We start from the raw sequence: 19,616 nt of genomic DNA on the forward strand, positions 1-19,616 counted from the left end.
TGGCAAGAAATGGTTCATTAAAAGAGAATCCAGAGAGAGTAAAATTCCTACTTTAAAATGCCCAAGAATTTTGAGGGATTTTAGTCTCTTTTCATAAATTTGATGAAGGATTTCATTCCAATCTCCCCATTTTTTCAGTAACCAAAGAATCCTAGAAACCTTTTGATTGTATCTTTATCAATAAGAACCAACTGTTAAGTTTTTCTTGCAATGTATCTGTCTGAGAAGGAGTGACCATGAGTATACTGTATGTTTTCCCAAACTGCTCTGCTGGCGGCTCTCCCTCTAAGACGCATGGGGCTCTGCTGGCAGCGTCCTTCAGAGAATCATGTCATGATTCTCATGAACTGTGAGAGGACGACAAACAAGGAAAATATGCGCCTATTGAAAGGATTTTTTTTTCCGGCACAATTAACAGTCATATTTTCATTCTCGATTGTGCCCCAAAGCTCATCTCACTGTGGAATTCCCATTAACTTCAAAAGGCAAATCTCTGACTGAATAATTTCCATCAAGAACAAATCAAAAAGGCTGGTGGAGGTGGGCAAGCTCCCTGGGATGCTATCAGGGAAACTGTGCTGAGACTGTCCAGAATAAGCACGTTGCTGCCTTTCAGTTTGGGGGGGTTCCTTTGCTCCTTGATGCCATTACGCCCCACTGTGGTCATTTTGGGGTAGAAGCCCCTTGAGTGGCTCACATGGCCTCCGGATTCTTAAGAGTTAGTCCGTGTGACTCATGCGCTGGCTCTATCACACTGTGGGTGACACTTTAGATCCTAAATGGGGTAACTGTGATCTTCCTGCTGAGACCTCCTTTGCTGGTTCTCCCTGATGACCACAGCAACCCATCTGTCCTGTCAGCCGGACTCCCCAGGAAGCAAGTTGTGCTGGTATTTTTGCGGATCTCCCCTACGACCCTCTAAGGACAGAACTTGGCAGATTTTCTCAGCAAGCACGTCATTTACTGGGATCCTGGTTGGTTCTGAGAGCGAGCCTCCTGTCGGGAGCCTTGGCACCTGCGGCTGGACTTCCAGATACAAACTACCTTCCTGCACCTCATCGGGAGGCGACCCTCACCCCATCCTTCCCCACGGCGGATGCCCAGGACCCTGAGTCCAGCTTGGATGTTTGCTGTGTGGCACCTATGTGCTATTCATCCTCTTCCCTGGGAACATATCTCTTGTCTTCAGACCAATTTTGGGACCTATGTCTTTCCAAGCCCACGTCCCTGACATCACTCCTATAGTACTTTGAGGCTTTGCTTGATTTTATGGATTTCTCTGTAAGTAGGCTCACCCTGCCCCTACCCCAAGCCCCAATCTGGACAGTAAGAGAGGCTTTCCCTCTGTACCTTGTTACCCTTTGTTCCCGAGGGGCCAGGATGTCCCGTTCTTCCCAACAAGCCCTGTAAAACACAAAACTAAGTTTGTCACAGAAACAACGCCCAAATGGCCAAGGGTATTGGAAGTTGGTTGCTCAAACTGATACACTTTGAAGGTCATTTGATCCTAATTAAAATCAGTCCTATAAGCTTATATTTCTTCAGGCTGATACAGCAGCTGTATCCTGCTAATAAGCCCTTGGAAGGATAAAATTTGTATTTGTGGTCGCTTTTTCACCTTGGCCAACCACATTTAATGGTCTTAACTGGAACCTCTTAATACATTTAAGAATTTAGCCTTGCTGTTTAAATGGCAATTTACACAGCATTACGCCTTCCTAAATGAGCTACAATTTTGGTGGTGATCACCATTTTAAATACTTCACAGAGCAGAATTAACAAGGTGGGTTATGCGATCTGCATCTTACCAATGGAAAATAAAATTTAGTTTAAAATCTTCTTTGAGCATAGAGTTAGCTATCATTTCCATGGCTCCTTTCACAACTCTTTCTCTTAACTTTTAATTTTAGTGTACAATTTAGAGCCAGGTTTGTTCTATATAACTGTGGTGAAAGCATAAAAGGTAACATTTTCATTATGGCAAACCCATGATTCAAAACATGAAAGAACACGATTACATTCCTACATACCCTTTGCCTAGGCACTCTAAGAAGGAAAGAGTTGGAAAAGTTGAGGCTTCAGGAGGGTTGCTAGATTTAGCAAATAACAATACAATATTTGGGACAAACATGCTACGAAAGTATTTATTTACATGAAATTCAAATTGAGCCTCATGTCCTGTATTTTAACTGGCAAACCTAGATTTGAGCTCTGCTCTCGTGATAGACTGGGTTTAGCAGGTGGGAAAGGAAAAAAGATTGTTTTAAGCAAACAGGGTAACTGAAGACAAAAAGGCCCTGATGCTGCGCTTGAGAGAGACAGCGGAAAAAAGTGCCGACTAAAGTAGAGCGTATTTTAAGTCAGAAACAGGAATAAAAGTAAATTGAATCTGATAGTCCTTGACCCGTTTTTTTGTTTTTTTTTCTGTCTAGAGAATAAATTCTTAATTTATGGCGCTTAAAAATGTAAGGGTGTAACCATCTGAATATCTGTCCCTAAGGTTGATGCCAGAAAAATTATAGCTAAAGAAGATAACGCTCCTCTACATCCAACGTCTGTTCAAATCGACTTGCTTCATCACAGTCTGCTTTCCGGTCTGGTGGAATTTTCATGACAAGTCTCCACAACCCCAAGCAGCCTTAAGGAATACTAACAAAAATCTGAGATGTTGGATGCCACTTTCCCCAGCAATAGCTGCGTACTCCACACAGAGGAACAGAGAACAAGAATCAATAAAGAATGTTAGTTCACTTTGCGTCATACCAGCAGATATGGACTCTGAGTGAAACCATTTTAGCAAATACTTACAGGGGGTCCAGTCGGGCCAGGAGCACCTGGAAGGCCCGGAACGCCTTGGAGACCCTAAAAGAGAGAGTTCCTACCATAAAATCTGTTATATCATTGGAAACAAAGCATTTTAGTTCATCAATTTTTTTTTTTTTTTTTTTGCGGTACGCGGGCCTTGCACTGCCATGGCCTCTCCCGTTGCGGAGCACAGGCTCCGGACGCGCAGGCTCAGCGGCCATGGCTCACGGGCCCAGCCGCTCCGCGGCATGTGGGATCTTCCCGGACCAGGGCACGAACCCGCGTCCCCTGCATCGGCAGGCGGACTCTCAACCACTGCGCCACCAGGGAAGCCCTAGTTCATCAAATATTTTGACGATTGAAAGCTACCCATCTTTGCTGGCTAATCAAGAGACACATTTGTCATCTGCAAACACTCGTTTTCTAAGAGTAAGGATGGCGAGCTAAAATGCCACGACATGGAATTCGTTACAAACATAATTTAATGTGTTGGTGATTCACAGAACATTTCTGATCTCACAGAGCCCCTCCATTGACAATAGCCATCTTTGAGAAGCCGGCCCTGCTAAAGCATGAAAATACAAATTTCAGATGAGCAGAATGCCATCAAAGAAATACATGGTTACACTAATGCTTCTTTCAGTTGGTGGAGCAACGGATTCTGTTTTATGATACAGTATTTAGTTTAGCCGGCCAGCTCATTATAAGAAGTACAGCTCATCGGCGAATTTAAATTTATAACCCTTTAATGGCTTAAAGGTAAAAGTGAAGAGATAGCTTCTTAGGCCCCGCCTAAGATTTGTAGTGTCATGCTAATTATACTGGATACATTTATATATTCAAAGAAGAATTGGTAAGATTAACTGATAACTCGTGTAATTAATTTGTTCCTTTACCAAGTAAGTCAGCAAAAGAATATTAGTTAAATAAGTTACATAAAATCCATAATATGAAATATTTTGCAACTGTTAAAATCGTGTTTCAAAAGCTATTGAATAACAAAGAAAAGGAAACGTTGCAAAATGTTACATAAAGGTCCAAGTTATTAAAAAATTAGAAATGCACTTCATAAAATATGAGCCTGGTAGAGGCTCATAATGCCTTATCTGGAAACTTTAGTGTCAGGTGTGTTTCAGGGTTCTGAATTTTCAGATTTGTTTCAAAGGGAACACAGTGCTCATACTGGATATTACATAACACTCCCATGGCACCTGAGGCAGCACCTGCTAATAAACACACAAATATTTCTATAGCAAAACATATGATAGTCTCACCAAGTGGGATAAATAGACTAGCTCCATATGACTTCAGGTTAGACTTTGCTGCCAAATAAATTTGCTGCAAACTTGGGAAAAATTTCCCGGGTTTTCAGAGGCATTTGAACTTTGGAATTGTGGATGAGGGGTTGTGGACAACAATCTGACTTTTACCAACAGTCGGAGAAGTACAAATAGGAATAACTTTTGTCTTTTTAGTGCTTTTGTGTATTTCTCAAATTTTCTATAAGGAACTCAGATGATTTCTACAATGGGAAAAATATACTTTTAAATACCCGTTTATTATTTCACGTAACCATATGACGTGTCAAGTTCTATTTTGAACGGTTCCACTTTTTCAGGATTGAATTTTCTTTACTGAGTAATCCTTTTAGAGTGCCAAACCATTCATTGTTATAATAAATTCCTTTACCCTTTACTGTGATGAAATATGCATTTTATACATATTATAAATATCAGGTGAAGTGACCACTGGAAAATTGCTACATAGTTATCTATGGGAGCTCTAGAGGAACAAAGTTCTACAGGATCAAGGTTCTTTGCATCAATGGGATTAAGGACCAAGCTCTGTCAGTTCTGTCCATCTAATGCCTAATGGGATCATATATTCCTTCAGGTTTTTCCATGTGACGGGAGGTGAAGAAATGCTGGAAAGGCTCTCCTTGAAGGTGCCGAAATTCCGCATGTAACAAGAGTCTTGGGTAAAGTCTTATGTATACTTGTGTTCATGTGGACATATACTTTCTTCAAGATGGTATCATCCTCACTGGCAACGCTCAGTGTGTGTGCGTGTGTGTGTGCGCGCATGTGCGCATGTGCACGCATGTGCCCATGTGCATTTGTGGGCGGTACACATTGTCATGTTGTATTGACTCTTTTTATTCCCCCACCATTAACTTGTATATGGGGTTATAAGTGGAAAGGAAACAAATTTCCTTCTGGAATGGATCTCTAAATGTCTGGAGATTATAAATGCTATGCCACAAATTGCTTTGTCTCAAAACACCCACATTTCCATAAAATTCTCTATGTACGTGTATAAGATACGTGTGTTCATATGTATTCTTTTTTTTTTTTTTTTGCTACTTTTAGTCTCAACACTGAATCAGTCTAGAGACGCTGAGTGAGTCTTTAGGTAGTCCAGTTTATAAGCTTGGGACTCATTAACCTTTGATGACCACATTAAACTTTAAAGTAAACCTCAGTCCATAAATAAAAAGAAATCATTCTCAGCCATCTTTCTCTGAACAAGCTGAAATTCTGTAGTAAGGGTAAAAGTTACTATGGATGTATAAAGGGCAAGCAGGTAATTTTACAAGACAAGAAAGGTCATTAAAGAAGACAAATACCTATTAAAGAGTAGGACAGTCAACTTAGCATATTGTACCAAACTAAAATACAAATTAAAATTTACTGCATAGTCAAGGATCATTAGAGCTAAGTTCTTTCCCTATTCTGGTATTTTGATTTTGCAAGTCCTACCTCAGTTGCTACCAAGAATATTTATTTTTCCATTGCTACAACTTATGGCTGACAGTATTTTTCCTGTCCTATCTATCAATTATTATTCTAAAATATTGTAGAAAGACCTGTATTCCAAGCAAGAATTCCCTCTGACTATGAGAGGTAAGTCTGTGTTCTATCAGCATCTGCTAATTTGCTACCTTGCATTGTGAAACAACACCTGTAAAAACCGTTGAGGGTAATGTCACTTTTGTAAGCGCAGTAAACCGAAAGGCAATTCCTCTCTTTAAGTTCCCACATGGATTAAATCGACCATTGGATAATTATTAAATAATAATTGGGAATTCCTCAAAGAGACAGGGTGTCCTTCTGCATCTTTTCCACTAAGGGTAGAACAGACATCTTAGATTTTGTATGATTAGATATTATATGCATATTAAAATAGTACAGTTTATTGGCCAGCTGGAAATACATATGTTCTTGGGCAAAGTTTCATTCACTTAAACAAATCAACAGATTAAAATTTAAGCGAGTATCTGAGTCCAAGTAGAAGACAAGATAATATTCAATATTTCCCACCTGCCTGAGAGGGACAAGCTGCCTTGCCCCGTTACCCCCCAGAGGCCCAACTGAGCTAGTATGTTACTTCAGGTTTATTCATACTATTCATGTGATGTGAAGAAACAGTGGAGAATCTCCTCCTGAACTAGCTGGAATTGTCTAAGTGTCTTGTGCGAAGTCTGTGTACGCTGTGTTAAAAACCCAGCAAGGTGTACTTAAGGAAAAGCACACTAAAATAGTGATTAAGGAGGGATTTCAGTTCACCAGGAGTGCTAAGGATTCTGAAGAATCAATAAAAGTTAACTTCTAATAAATTTAATTCAGAGTCACTTATGAAAAAGCCTGAATTCCAATTATTTCCTGATCTTTTTGTTATTACATTCTCAATTGCCTTTAAAGCCTACTTCTTGAGCCTAGGCAGTTAAAAGCTGTTAGACTATTAAAATCAGACAAAGTGCAACTTTCTGTGGAGCATGAAGACGCAAAAGCTCAATACCTCTTCCTTATTTAGAAAATAAAATGCCTTTACTGTTTTATTTACAGATGAAAAGAAATGTTGTGTTTCTTTGCTCTTCAATTTTTAACTTGGACAAAACCCAAGCCAATCCTCACAGTTTTCTTGGATAGAATCCATGTTAATTAAAAACAATAACAATGATGATAATTTATAATGTGAAATATATAACTCCAACTCAAAAAAAAGATCGACTTTATATCATTTTGATTTTCTGCACTAACATCAAGGTTACTAGATGGCTTACTTACTTTCATTAAGAGTTATTAGTATCAAAACTGTTTAAACTAACAAGAATTCATCATCCTAATTGGTTTTTCTAAGAGTTCATGTGAATTATGCAGGAAAGAATGCTATCCTGAGCATCAGTGTGGCTGAGAGTCAGAAAATTATGCCACCATCTCAAGAGCACATTTGACTTTGAACCTTAGTGGGAGGGTGGGCAGCTGATTTAAACCAGTCCAAGCAGACCCATTTGATAGTTTTTTTTTTTTTCTTCCTCCCAAGAGTTTGAAAGTTGAGCAGAGATACAAACAAACCAAGGTCAGTGAAACTGAGTCACGTTGCAGCAGCGGCCCGGAAGTTCTGCTGAGTTCTGGAGCTGCCCCTATCCCTAGGCTGGTTGCTAACTATCCCTTCAATTCTATGAGTTACTTTGGGATTCTTTTCAGTAAATCTCCTTTTCCTCTTTCTTCTTGCTTTTATCTTGAGAGAGCTGGAATTGTTACCTGCTATGAGAAAACAGAAACGTAGTAACTGATATGTTAACTTTGTGTTTGAATTCCCTTGTCTCAGAAACTGGATCACTGAAAATAAGCATCGACGTATTATTTTCAGTGTGTTAACACTTGGAGAAAACCTGTCTTTGTTTCTACTTGTTTAGCATCAAACACGAGATATGGAAAATTGATGTCCTTTTGTTGTGTCACATGGAAAGAATCAACAGTAGGGCTGCATGATCAGAGAAGATGCTTTTTACCTCATTGCCTTTCTCCCCACGTATCCCGGGGTAGCCTCGCTCTCCTTTGCTCCCCTAGAGACACAATACATTTAGTTAGTACACTCAGTCATTTTGTCATCTTTTGGGAAAATGAACATCTCTCTTCTCAGGACACTTGGGGCATGTCATTTGGACAGAATCGGGGGAAAAAAATAAATGACATCTGCAAATGGCTTTTACACCACTTTTTCAAAATAGTTTTAGGAAAAGGACTGTATTTTAAAATGTATTTCTTTTTTTTACCCTGCATTAAAGGTTGCACAGAGGAGAGACTTCCTTACCTTTGGTCCCTCTCTGCCTGGGACTCCTGGAGGACCTCGTGGCCCTACATCGCCCTAGAGGACAGAGCAGTCACAGCTGAGAGAAGGCACCAGGTGTCACCTCCAGGGTCCACCAACACTTAGCCCCCTTCTTACCTTCTGGGCTACAGAATCAAACTGTCCGGGCTCACCGGCACCTGCTTCTTCTCCTTTGTTGCTTTTCAGCCCAGGGACGCTGGCTTGGCAGTTGCCACAGAAGTTCTAATGAAGACAGAGATAAGGTCACTGGAGATTCATTATTCATTGATTGGATTTGAACTTCTATTTGAACTTTTGTGAGAGTGGAGTGATAGCCATTGGTATGTCATTCTACTTTCAGAAACTTAATTTATTCAATTTGAAAGACTACTTTTGGGGAGGCAAAAACTATTTTAAAAGATAAACTCATAAGTCAAGAACACAGTTGCTTAGCAGCATGTTTAAAAAGAGAGGTGGCAATAAAGTTTGGAATAACCAGCAAGATTACAGAGCTCATAAAACCAATAGCATAAATCATAAGAAAGAAAGAAAGGAAGGAAGGAAGGAAGAAAGAAAGAAAGAAAGAAAGCTGTGAAGGAAGGATTTCCCCTTTTGAGAGCCCAATCAGTTGGAGAGCCCTAAACACAGCTTACTAACCTTTTATTTGTTAGGGGAAACACTCACGCGGGAAACAATTATTTGAGCGACTGGGACTTGTCTTCTAAGTCAAATCCAAGTGCAGATAGGAAATATAAGTGGAATCACCTTTCCATCACCTTCTCTGTAATCTTTAGCTGATCTGCAAAGGCTTCAATTTATGTATCTGAGCTCACAAGATAAACTTCTTATCACATAAAGCCTACAGAGGCTTATTTTTAAATAAACTGTTACAAAAATATGATCAGGAAAGGCATAAAATAGGGACTACTGAGTGGGGGAGACAGCTTTAATTTAACAATTGACCAAAGGTAGGACAATCTAAGTCTCAATTCTTCCATCTTTTTAACCAAAGGGAAGAATCCTTAAACATGAAGAGGGAATGGAAGCTTGCCGTTGATGGGAAGCTGGCAAGAAAGCCCATGAAGTTCAATATTTTTGACCCAGCGTATATCAGCACAAGTTTGATTTCCAAACATATGCTCCATGGAGGACTAATTTTGTATGATATTGAAAAGGTTTTGAGGCAATTTGCCTAAGAAATGCTGGGTCAGAACAGTTCTCTTTGTGGTTGTCCTTCTTAGAGCTGGAATACATGAGAAGGAGTTGGAATGTGCAAAGTTTCCCAAACTAATTTTACCACTAGGCTCATTCCACTGAGCTAATGTGCTGGTACAGGAGTTAAGAAACACGTACATAATTGTAGAACCACCCCTACTCAATCTGAAAAACTGTGAAGGTAGAGACGCTTGAGGACTTCAGAGAACCAAAAAGCTTTCCATATTTCAAAAAGTATAAAGAATGTCTACTGTATCTGTAGACATTATAACATGGCATATCAATATATAGTCACATTTTAGAATGGTTTATTCAACTGATTGCTTTTTTACTGAAGTATAGTTGATTCACAATGTTGTGTTAATTTCAGGTAAATGGCAAAGTGATTCAGTTATACATACATATATATCTTTTTTTCAGATTCTTTTCCCCTATAGGTTATTGCAAAATATTGAGCATAGTTCCCTGTGCTACGGTAGGTCTTTGTTGGTTATCTATTGCATACAGTAGTGTTCATATGTTAATCCCAAACTCCTAATTTATCCCTTAGTCCGTTTCCCCTTTGGTAACCATAAGTTTGTTTTCCGTGTCTGTGGGTCTATTTCTACTTTGTATATAAGTAACATTTTAGGATGGATTATTCAATTGATTTTTATTGAAGTATAGTTGATTTACAATGTTGTGGTAGTTTCATGATTGTTTTAATAAAACATAAAAAATGGAAATAATTACAAGTCAATAGGATTTTCTAGAGTCATTTCAAACTGACCTCATCTTCTTTAGGTTAGAGTTACTAGAATGGTAAATGAAGGAAAAGTGGATTTCATTAAGGTTCTTGAAAAAAAATCTTTTAAGATTTTTCTCACGGAGAGGATAAGGACGCAGTTATTAGCTAATACACAAGCTCGTTCAAAGAAGGACTGATACACAGATTAACCTGGAGGAAGGTCTTTGAAGGTATACATCATTCGGGCTGGGAAATATGTCAGTTCTTTTCAACACTTTATTCAAACACAGTTTTTGAAAACAGAAAGCAGGACGATCAAGTCCGCTAAAGACTTTAAGACAGAGTGGGACAGTTAATGTACTGGGTGACAGGATTAGGATTAAAATTCCCATATGCTTTGGGGAACTACATGCTTCTCTTCTACTGAATACAGCTTGCTGGGACTCAGTCAGGGGTCCTGCCCACCTCTTGCCAACTGGCTCCCCTGAGACTCAAAACCTCCATGAGGTGATGCTGGGTCTGGACCCCGGCAAGGGCATTTATTAAGGGGATGCTGCCCTGGTGAAACTGTTGACTACTTCCATGTCTGAGGCCATCGGAGCCCTGGTTCTTTTCCCTGTCAGAGCCTGTTTGCAGTCTTTTTGTCTGTAGTGGGAGCTGCCACAGCCTATCAGGATAGTCAATAGTTTTTTTTGATCCTTAAAGAGTCCTAACTGTTCCGCAATGATATAACTCCTACAATCCTGCCATTTCCAACATCACTGCCCTCGTAGAGAACATGAGACTGACTGTCTGAGGACCTGCACTCCTGTGTTAATGTCACACTTACTGGCTGTGTGACTCTGAGCAAGGTACTTAACTCCTCAGAATTTAGGTCTCTCATGTACAGAATGGGAAACTCCACAGCCTGAACTCATAGGATTCTTGCGCAGGTTAAGTGAGATGATATAAGTAAAGCAGTGTGTTGCCTGGCATGTAATCATAACTCAATAAACATAAGATCCTCCTGAAGCCCCCATAAATACTATTTTTTTTAAAAAATAGGATTTGCTCTTTTTTTTTCTTAATTAATTAATTAATTTATTTATTTAGGGCTGTGTTGGGTCTTTGTTTCTGTGCGAGGGCTTTCTCTAGTTGTGGCAAGCAGGGGCCACTCTTCATCGCCGTGCGCGGGCCTCTCACTATCACGGCCTCTCTTGTTGTGGAGCACAGGCTCCAGACGCACAGACTCAGTAGTTGTGGCTCACGGGCCTAGTTGCTCTGCGGCATGTGGGATCTTCCCAGACCAGGGCTCAAACCCGTGTCCCCCGCAATAGCAGGCAGATTCTCAACCACTGCGCCACCAGGGAAGCCCCTATTTTCTGACTTATGAGAAAATGTTAGCTTTTGAAAGTCTTAAAACCCCCCCTCTATATATTTATATTTATATCTACATTTACATTTATATTCATATACTATTCTCAAAACCTTTATCACCTGACAAATATATTTACTAGAATTCTAGTCTTGTGAATTCAATTCAACAATATTCCTGCCTGCCTACTATTGAGTAAGTCGTTGCAGGAACCATTGGGTTAAATGCTGGGAATATAAAATAGATCACATATACACACACATAGCTCGTGTGTGTGTGTACAAATATACTGTCCATTCATACATTGACAGATATGACACATGAGGTCTGAGTGGAATATAAAGGGACAGACTTTCATTTGGGTTCAGTCTTAGCATTCCACAAAGAAACATGCAAATACACAACCTCCAGGTGTCCTATTATCAACCTCCCCCCATCTGTTTTACAAATAAAATAGAGGAAAGTATTAGAGAAAAAAAACGGTAGCAAGATTAATTCCCTGTGAGGTGGATAATAGGTAGAGATCATTTTTATTTAACAGAGTCACAGGTGTTAGGGCAATTGTCAGCTATGGAATTCTGTAACTCACTTTGTAAAATCCCATGACATAAAAACTCAGCCTTGCAAGCTAGCTGTTTATTGAACAGCATTGCTTTGCATCCTGGACTGGCCAGGGCAGATACCGTGAGGAGGACTGGGTTTCACAGGGATGAGCCTGGGTGGGTAAACACCGTTAAGAGAAAGCTATTGCTGCAGAGAGAAAACATCTACTCAAGGGTGCTAATGACACCATTCCTCTCCTGCAGCTCATCTCAGAACTACCACCTCCTCCCCTGCCCCCCTGTTCCTCCACACCCAAAATGAGAGGCTGGTGAAGAAGAGAGTGGGGAATTAGTATAAGTGGCACTAGACATATCCAGATACGTGTTCCTTTTTCTATCTGAAAGATGTTCTGCCATTAAGAAACTGAATTTTAATTCAGGCTAAGCAATTAACTCAAATTCTTGTGAAGATTTCCTTTCTGATTTTTCCCGGAAGTTAGCACATAATTTCTTACATAGCCACAGAGTACCTTGAACAAGGCCCCAATGTCTCCCAAGAGAGGAAGTGCAATCTGTGGATAAGGAGAAAAAAAAACCCCAAGGCATGTAATTATACATATACAGGCACACAATACAATACAAACATAATGAATGTAGATGTTTTCCCTCAAAACACCAGGCCAGCTGAGATTTGTCACCATGGTGACAAATGGTAGGGCTTAGAAGAACCTCACCAACAGGATGGTTGGCCAACATGATGCTTCCTATCCAGAAACAGACACAGGACTTGGGCAGTGCTTTGGCCTCGTGTCTTAAAGCGTCCTTTCAGACAGACACCGTAAACCCCAGTAACGCTTTAAAGGTTCCCAGTCAATACACATACACACATGACTCACTCAGCGAGGGAGTTAAAGGCCAAGATACGCCTCTGCATGTAACTTATAATGGCACATGAGGCTCAAACGGTGTAGGAGGATTTGTGAGACTCAGAACCGAGAGGCCAGATTTGGGTTTTATTATACAACATTCTTAATACAATGTCATATACCATATGGCTTCTTAAATTATAACTGCCAATTTGGAGGCTATTTAAAGGGATTTCACTGTCACTCAAAGCAAAGTTTAACCTAAAATAAAACTTTGGAACACCCATTTAGTGCCTAAACCTGTTCTGAAAAGCCTACTCAAGCCAGTTTTGTAATTGAACCGTTTCAGTATTCTTAAAGCCACCGAATCAATAGATATGTACCATATTGTGGGAAACTTACCCGCAGACTTTCATTTAGAAAAATGAAGTTCATTTCGTCACTAGCATTAGAAAGAACAGAATCCATGGCTATGTATTTTAACTCAATTTTCCATGGGATTGAGACATTATACACCAAGGTTCAGCTTGGGGCAAAAAATTGCACAGCTGAATTATACCCTTGGGGAATAAGTATTCGTCACACACACAAAAATGCTGATGTAGCTTGAATTTTTTTCCCCTCTACAAAAAAGTGGGGATAAACAAAATCACTAAGCAGTCACTGAACATTCTAATTAGTCCGGACAGCAAAACTTGCTTGGTAGGCTGTTAGGCTGCTGCGTGCATTAAAGATACATAAATCAGGCACAGTGTGTCAACATACCGGGTCACCTGGGGGGCCTGGCAGACCTGGCTTTCCATCCCTCCCGGGAGCTCCCTGAAAACAGAAGCAGCATGTTCAAATCTTTGCACCTCGGCACAGATTCAGATTAAAGCAGGTGTGGGGGAGAGGGGAAGTATGTAAAAACTGTCCTTACATCATTCCCTGGGGTCCCTGGAGCTCCTGGCAACCCAGGGAGACCTCGAGGACCCTGGTAAAGGGGGAAAATAGTTACTTATAAGGATAGTCTTTTAGTAATTGCCCCCCTCCCCCCCCCCAGTCAGCAAGATGGATTTGCTGTGCCAGATAACTTGGTTAAGTAGCTTACCTGAATCCCTGGCTCTCCAGCTGGGCCTTGGGAGCCCTGAATAGAAGGAGATTCAGTGATCAGAATTCTGCTGGGAATGTCCATAGATTACCCAAGTGGGATAAAAGGCCAAGTACTGTAATTTACATAGTGGACAACAGGGCTTGCCACCCTGCACACTCTGAAAACTCTCTGCAAAGCTGGCCAAGAGTTCTGGGTGGCAGGTGAACACCTGACCAGATGCAGTGCTGGAAGCACCACCATAACTGTGTTCAGACGCCTGGGCCGCCCCTGAGCCCGCCATCGGTCCCTGCCCACTCACGGGCGCACAAACAACACGCCCAAGTTCTGTCTGCTAGACACTGGCCGGCCACAGGGTAACCGGCTTGGGGCTTCCTCTCCTTCCTGCTTTTTACTGGGAGTCATTTCTCTGAAGAAATTGCCAGAACCAGTGTTCAGTGACGGGAACTGGAAACAAAACTTCAGTTATTCTTTTCTATGTTAGAAAACTGGAATTGGGGGTAACTGAAATGAGGCTGGGAGATTATCAGTGAACCTAATGATGACAGATCCATCCCTATCTCATGACCATGGACCCCTGGATGAGGAACTGACTGATCACCTGGGTGAGTAAAGAGCTGGGGTCTCGGCACCTGGCTTCACTACCTGCTCCTTGCCTTTTCCCTTCTTACTTTTAAATAAATATTCCTATTGTCAAAGCTACCTTTTGCTTCCTTTCTATTTATACCGTGTGCTTAAGTTATTTTTGGTTTGTTGGGTTATTTTTTGCTTCAACCTCCTTCACTCCCCTAATAATTTCCTGACCTACTTTTTTACTTTGTTTAATCTCCCATCTCCAGGGGTCTTTATAGTCTCACCCTGGAAAATCAAACCCCAGCCACACACAATATAACCATTCACCATTTACATCTTCTTTTACCTCTCACGATAATTTCATTTCAAGGCCAATCCCCAAATTAATGTCTTTGGGATAACCATCTATTTCACTTTTCTTGTCCCAAAATCTTTTATCTTTTTTCATAGTAAATAAAAAGTTTTATCTCTTACTGCTATTTAGTCCACAAGTATGCATACAATGGTCATTATTATCATTATTACCCTTATAGCTAAAACACGTCAAAAAACTTTCTATTATTTGTCTTAACTATCAAAAACTATCTCTATTCTCTCTTCTCTAAGATATTACATAGAGATTTTTGATATCATCTCATTTATAGGCACTCCATTCACTTTAAAAGTAACTTTTCATTTTATTCTAATTAAAAACAAACAGTAATATATAATATCCTAATATTGGGCATTCTCATAATCTTACACTCATTTGTACTTTTAAATATATAGAATGGAGGAATAAAGTGTTAAATAACTTCTTCTAATTCAAAATCAGTGTACGTGTGATCAGCATCTGTAAGTCAATAAACAGTGGGTACCTTCTGTGCTTAGGATATAACCACAAAGCCCATTAATTCTTGCTCTCTGACTAGCACTTTTTGTATCTCCTCTGACCATTTCACTCTTTTCTCCATATTCAAATTTGTTGCTGGATTTTATTTCACAACATTGGGTCAACAGGGTTTCAAAAACTTGATTGAATTTCACTTACAGTTCGGCCAGGAATTCCTATCCCTGGGGGGCCTATGTCACCTGGGGAGCCGTGGATACCTGGCAGTCCTCTTTCTCCCTGTGCAATTAGATGCTTCTGTTAGTGTGAGGCTCAAGGGACATGGATTTTCCAGTTAAATTTCGTTAATTATTAATTCTTTAAAAATTATCTAAGATATTTTTACCTTTGGCCCTCGCGGACCAGGTGCTCCAGGATTTCCATCTAACCCCTAAAAGAAAAAGAAGAGAAAAGGAAGTGAATACATTTCTTTTCCTAAAAAGGTTAATTACATCTTAGAAGTCATAACTCAAAAATATTTCATTGCTCTTCATCTTTTTTTGAATAAACCTTTTCTGTAAAATAGTAAGGAAGAGGGAACACAAATTTCACTAGGCTACAGATTTTGTATAGTTACTTTAAAATATAAGATGTTTTCATCTTTAAAATGAGGCATCTGATATTGAGAATTATTTATTACTATTCATATAAAAGGTCAAAGGGGATGAGAAAAAAAGGCAGATGAAACAGCCATATGGGTTGGATTTTCCAGCTATCCAGTTTTCTATGTCCTGGGATTAGCCCAGGCCACAAGGACATTTTTTAAAGATGACCACCTATGGCTATATATGCAGAGCCTCTAGAAGGGAAATTTCAGGCAGTTCTTCTGTTTTAAGATATTGTCCAAGGAAGGTTTATGGTTTAAAACTAGCAAACCTTACTAGGCTTCATAGATCCCTAAATAGTCCCTGCAGAAGCTTCAGGGGCACCTGTGAATCTCCCAAAATTGTATGAAAAATGGTGCATGTGTGTGCATCTTCTTCAGATGAGAGCCCTTTGCTTGCATCAAATTTCCAAAAAGATTAGACCTCTGATCTAAAGAATAAGATGAATACTTCTTTTTCTGCAGACCTAAACATTCCTATGCCTGTGATCTGAAACTGGGAACAAACAAACAGTAATTAATCAACTTTCAAAGGAAATGTTAGTAAAAGGATTGGTACTTACTGGTTCCCCTGGCAGGCTTTTTCCTGGAGGACCAGCCTCACCTTTTGGACCTGGAAGTCCAGGAGGGCCTATAATCCCACCTGGGTCTCCCTGAGGAAACAAGGTAAGATTCTCACTTCATCACTCAGGTTCATGGTGGAACATGTAGAGGCAGAAGTTTCCATAGTATTAAGATGTCACCATAGCCAGTCACACTGCATTCTCTCACCCATTCACTCACTCATTCCACTATATGTACTGAGTGTCCAATCCACGCGGACACTGTTCTGTTATCTTAAGTGCACCTAGATCTTGCGGTGAGCTATGTTACAGTAGGTTTACAGTATCATGAAATGTATGTACGTGTATAAATAGATATGCAAAAAATATAAAAATCTATTCATATAGTTCTTTAGATGACCTTTGTGTTTTCTTTAAGTTATTTCCAAGTAATGGTTCAGTACTAAAATACTATTTCCATGTAGACATCAAGAAACAGGTACTGAGAGATTGAGACTTCTTAGGTCTATACCTGAGTTGTTAGCTGAGCCTGAAACAGGTTTTTTGAGTCCTGAGATCTTCAACTCTAAGGCAGTTCATTTTGTCACATTGCATTTTCAGTGCCAGAACCCGGGCTGCCACAGTGTCCAGGGATGACGCTCATGCCATAGTTTATGCAAACATCTATCTCCTGCACAATCCCAGCTGCCCTGGCCTATCCTTTCACTCCCTCAGTGTCCTTATGACCCTCTATCTCTTCCTCCTACCCAGCTACTTAATATACAAAGTGAGTGAAACGGAAGCTATACCTTTTCTCCCTTAATGCCTTGTTTTCCTGGGATACCGTGTTCTCCTGGCAATCCCTAGAAAATTCAGAATAAAAGGGAGAGAGCAATTAGAAAATCTCTTATTGTAATAACATTTCTGTCTGTGAGTCTTTGTCAGGAGAACAATTTAAACATGCAAACTACCTGGGAACGTGTTGATTTTGGTCTGCTGGAGAGAGAAAAACCTTAATGAAAATATGTGGCTTGTTGTTTCAAGTGAGGTAACCTGAATGTAATGAGACAGAAACTAAATAAGGGAGACCTGAACGAAATGCCCCATCTGTATACTGCCAAAAGGCATGGAAGAACGGCTCATGGTGGCATCACACTATGACTCAGAAAGACAATGGGGTAAATAGAAAATATGCTTTTACTATGATTTGGCAAGAAAGGCTCTTTTATTTTATTCTCTATTTTAGCTCTAGCCACTATCACTTAACGTCATTTCTTGGGCATCTTGTGGCTCCACCTGTGCCACCAGCATTATGTTTCTTTCTGTAAGATCTCTCCATTAGGTACACCTTCGATGGTTCACTAAATGGCTTGGGGGTGCAACAAAAAGATTTGCTTCATGAAGTGAATGTTCAAAGTACCAAGTGACCAAACGTGCTGAAAGATGAACCCCTGTAGTCTCAGTCAGGGAGCACGGAGAACAGAGCAAGATGTCATGGGGCTGCTCCCAAGGTGATGGGAAAAGGAGAGATTCTAACAGTTGCATGGAGGGTACTCAAATCATGGCCAGATAGAGATCAGTGTTAAGAAGTGATGGTCAAGCATTTTTCTCGTTTTGCTCAAGTGAGGATTGATAGTGAGGTTTTGGCTCCCAAGATGTCAGAAGGCTAGGGAGATTGTCCAAGGTACACAAAGCTGACATGGGGGAATGGATAGGAAAGTGCATTTATTCAATCACAAAACAGATGAATACACATTCTTTTCAAGTGCACATGGAATGTTCTCCAGGATAGATCACATGCTAGGCCACAAAACAAGTCTCAACAAATATAAGAGAACAGAAATTATATCAAGCATTTTTTCCAACCAAAATAGTATGAAACTAGAAATCAATTACAGGAAATAAAATGGGATAAACACAAAATTGTGGAGACTAAACAACATGTTACTAAAAAGCCAATGTGTAAATGAAGAAATCAAGAGGAAATCAGAAAACACCTCAAGACAGATGAAAATGGAAACACAACTTTCCAAAATCTATGGGATACAGCAAAAGCAGTTCTAAGTTTATGGTGGTATAGGCCTAACTGAACAAACAAGAAAAAATCTCAAATAAACAACCTAACCTCCCATGTAAAGGAATTAGAAAAAGAAGAACAAACAAAACTGAAAGTCTGAAGAAGGAAGGAAATGACAAAGATCAGAGAAGAAATATTAAATAAAATAAAGACTCCCAAACCCCCAAACAATAGATAAGATCAGTGAAACAAAGAGCTATGTTTTTTGAAAAGATAAACAAAATTGATAAGCCTTTAGTGAGAGCTCATCAAAAAAAAAAAGAGAGAGGACATACATAAACCAAATAAGAAATGAAAGAGGAAAAATGATAACCATTACCACAGAGATGCAAAAAATCATAAAAGAATACTAGTTATATGCCAAAAAATTGGACAACATAGAAGAAGTGGACAAATTTCTAGAAACATAAAACCTTCCAACACTGAATTAGAAAGTAATAGACAATCTGAACAGGCTGGTCACTAGTAGTGAAATTGAATTTGCAATTAAAAAAAACCCTACAGCAAGCAAAAGTCCAGGACTGGAGAGCTTCACAGGTGAATTCTACCGAACATATAGTGAAGAGCTAATGCCTTCCCTCCTCAAACTATTCCAAAAAGTTGAAGAGGAGGGAACACTGCCAAATTCATTCTATAGGACCACCATTACTCTGATACCAAAACCAGACAAAGACATTACAAAAAAAGAAAATTACAGGCCAATATCTCTGATGAATATAGATGCAAAAATCCTCAACAAAATGTTAGCAAACTGAATTCAAGAATTTATAAAAGGGATCATACACCATAATCAAGTGGTATTTATTCCAGGGATGTAAGGATGGTTCAATATCTGCAAATCAATCTATGTGATGCACCACATTGACAAAAGGAAGGGTAAAAATTATGATAATCTCAAAACATGCAGAAAAAGCAATTCACCAACTTAAACATCCACTCATGATAAATGCTCATCCAAGTTGGTACTGAGGGAACATATCTCAACATCACAAACACCACTTATGACAAACTCAAAGCTAACATCATACTCAGTGGTAAAAAGCTGAAAGCCTTTCCTCTAAAATAAGGAAGAAAACGTGTATGCCCACTCTCACCAGTTCTATTTAACATAGTATTGGAAGTCCTAGCCACAGCAACCAGACAAGAGAAAGAAATAAAAGGCATCCAAATTGGAAGGAAAGCAGTAAAACTGTCACTATATGCAGATGCCATGATACTATATATAGAAAGCTGTAAAGTCTCCACCAAAAAACTATTAG

General features: G+C 39.7%; 1 protein-coding gene across 1 annotated transcript in view; it reads right to left on the reverse strand.

The window, feature by feature from the left end:
- Positions 1-19,616, reverse strand: part of COL19A1 (collagen type XIX alpha 1 chain) — a gene marked incomplete at its 3' end in the record, with an annotated part of 351,347 nt that overhangs the window by 40,210 nt on the left and 291,521 nt on the right. Inside the window, exons 24-36 of the mRNA XM_082855784.1 lie at positions 17,090-17,143; positions 16,302-16,391; positions 15,481-15,525; positions 15,297-15,374; positions 13,694-13,729; positions 13,523-13,576; positions 13,369-13,422; positions 12,268-12,309; positions 8,038-8,142; positions 7,903-7,956; positions 7,601-7,654; positions 2,809-2,862; positions 1,351-1,404 (exon numbers count right to left, since the gene is read on the reverse strand). Of these exons, the coding sequence (XP_082711910.1) occupies positions 1,351-1,404; positions 2,809-2,862; positions 7,601-7,654; positions 7,903-7,956; positions 8,038-8,142; positions 12,268-12,309; positions 13,369-13,422; positions 13,523-13,576; positions 13,694-13,729; positions 15,297-15,374; positions 15,481-15,525; positions 16,302-16,391; positions 17,090-17,143 (774 nt within the window). The remainder of the gene's footprint in view (positions 1-1,350; positions 1,405-2,808; positions 2,863-7,600; positions 7,655-7,902; positions 7,957-8,037; positions 8,143-12,267; positions 12,310-13,368; positions 13,423-13,522; positions 13,577-13,693; positions 13,730-15,296; positions 15,375-15,480; positions 15,526-16,301; positions 16,392-17,089; positions 17,144-19,616) is intronic.

This window comes from Leucopleurus acutus, assembly GCF_964270905.1.
Source record: "Leucopleurus acutus genome assembly, chromosome: 15".
Taxonomy (NCBI): domain Eukaryota; kingdom Metazoa; phylum Chordata; class Mammalia; order Artiodactyla; family Delphinidae; genus Leucopleurus; species Leucopleurus acutus.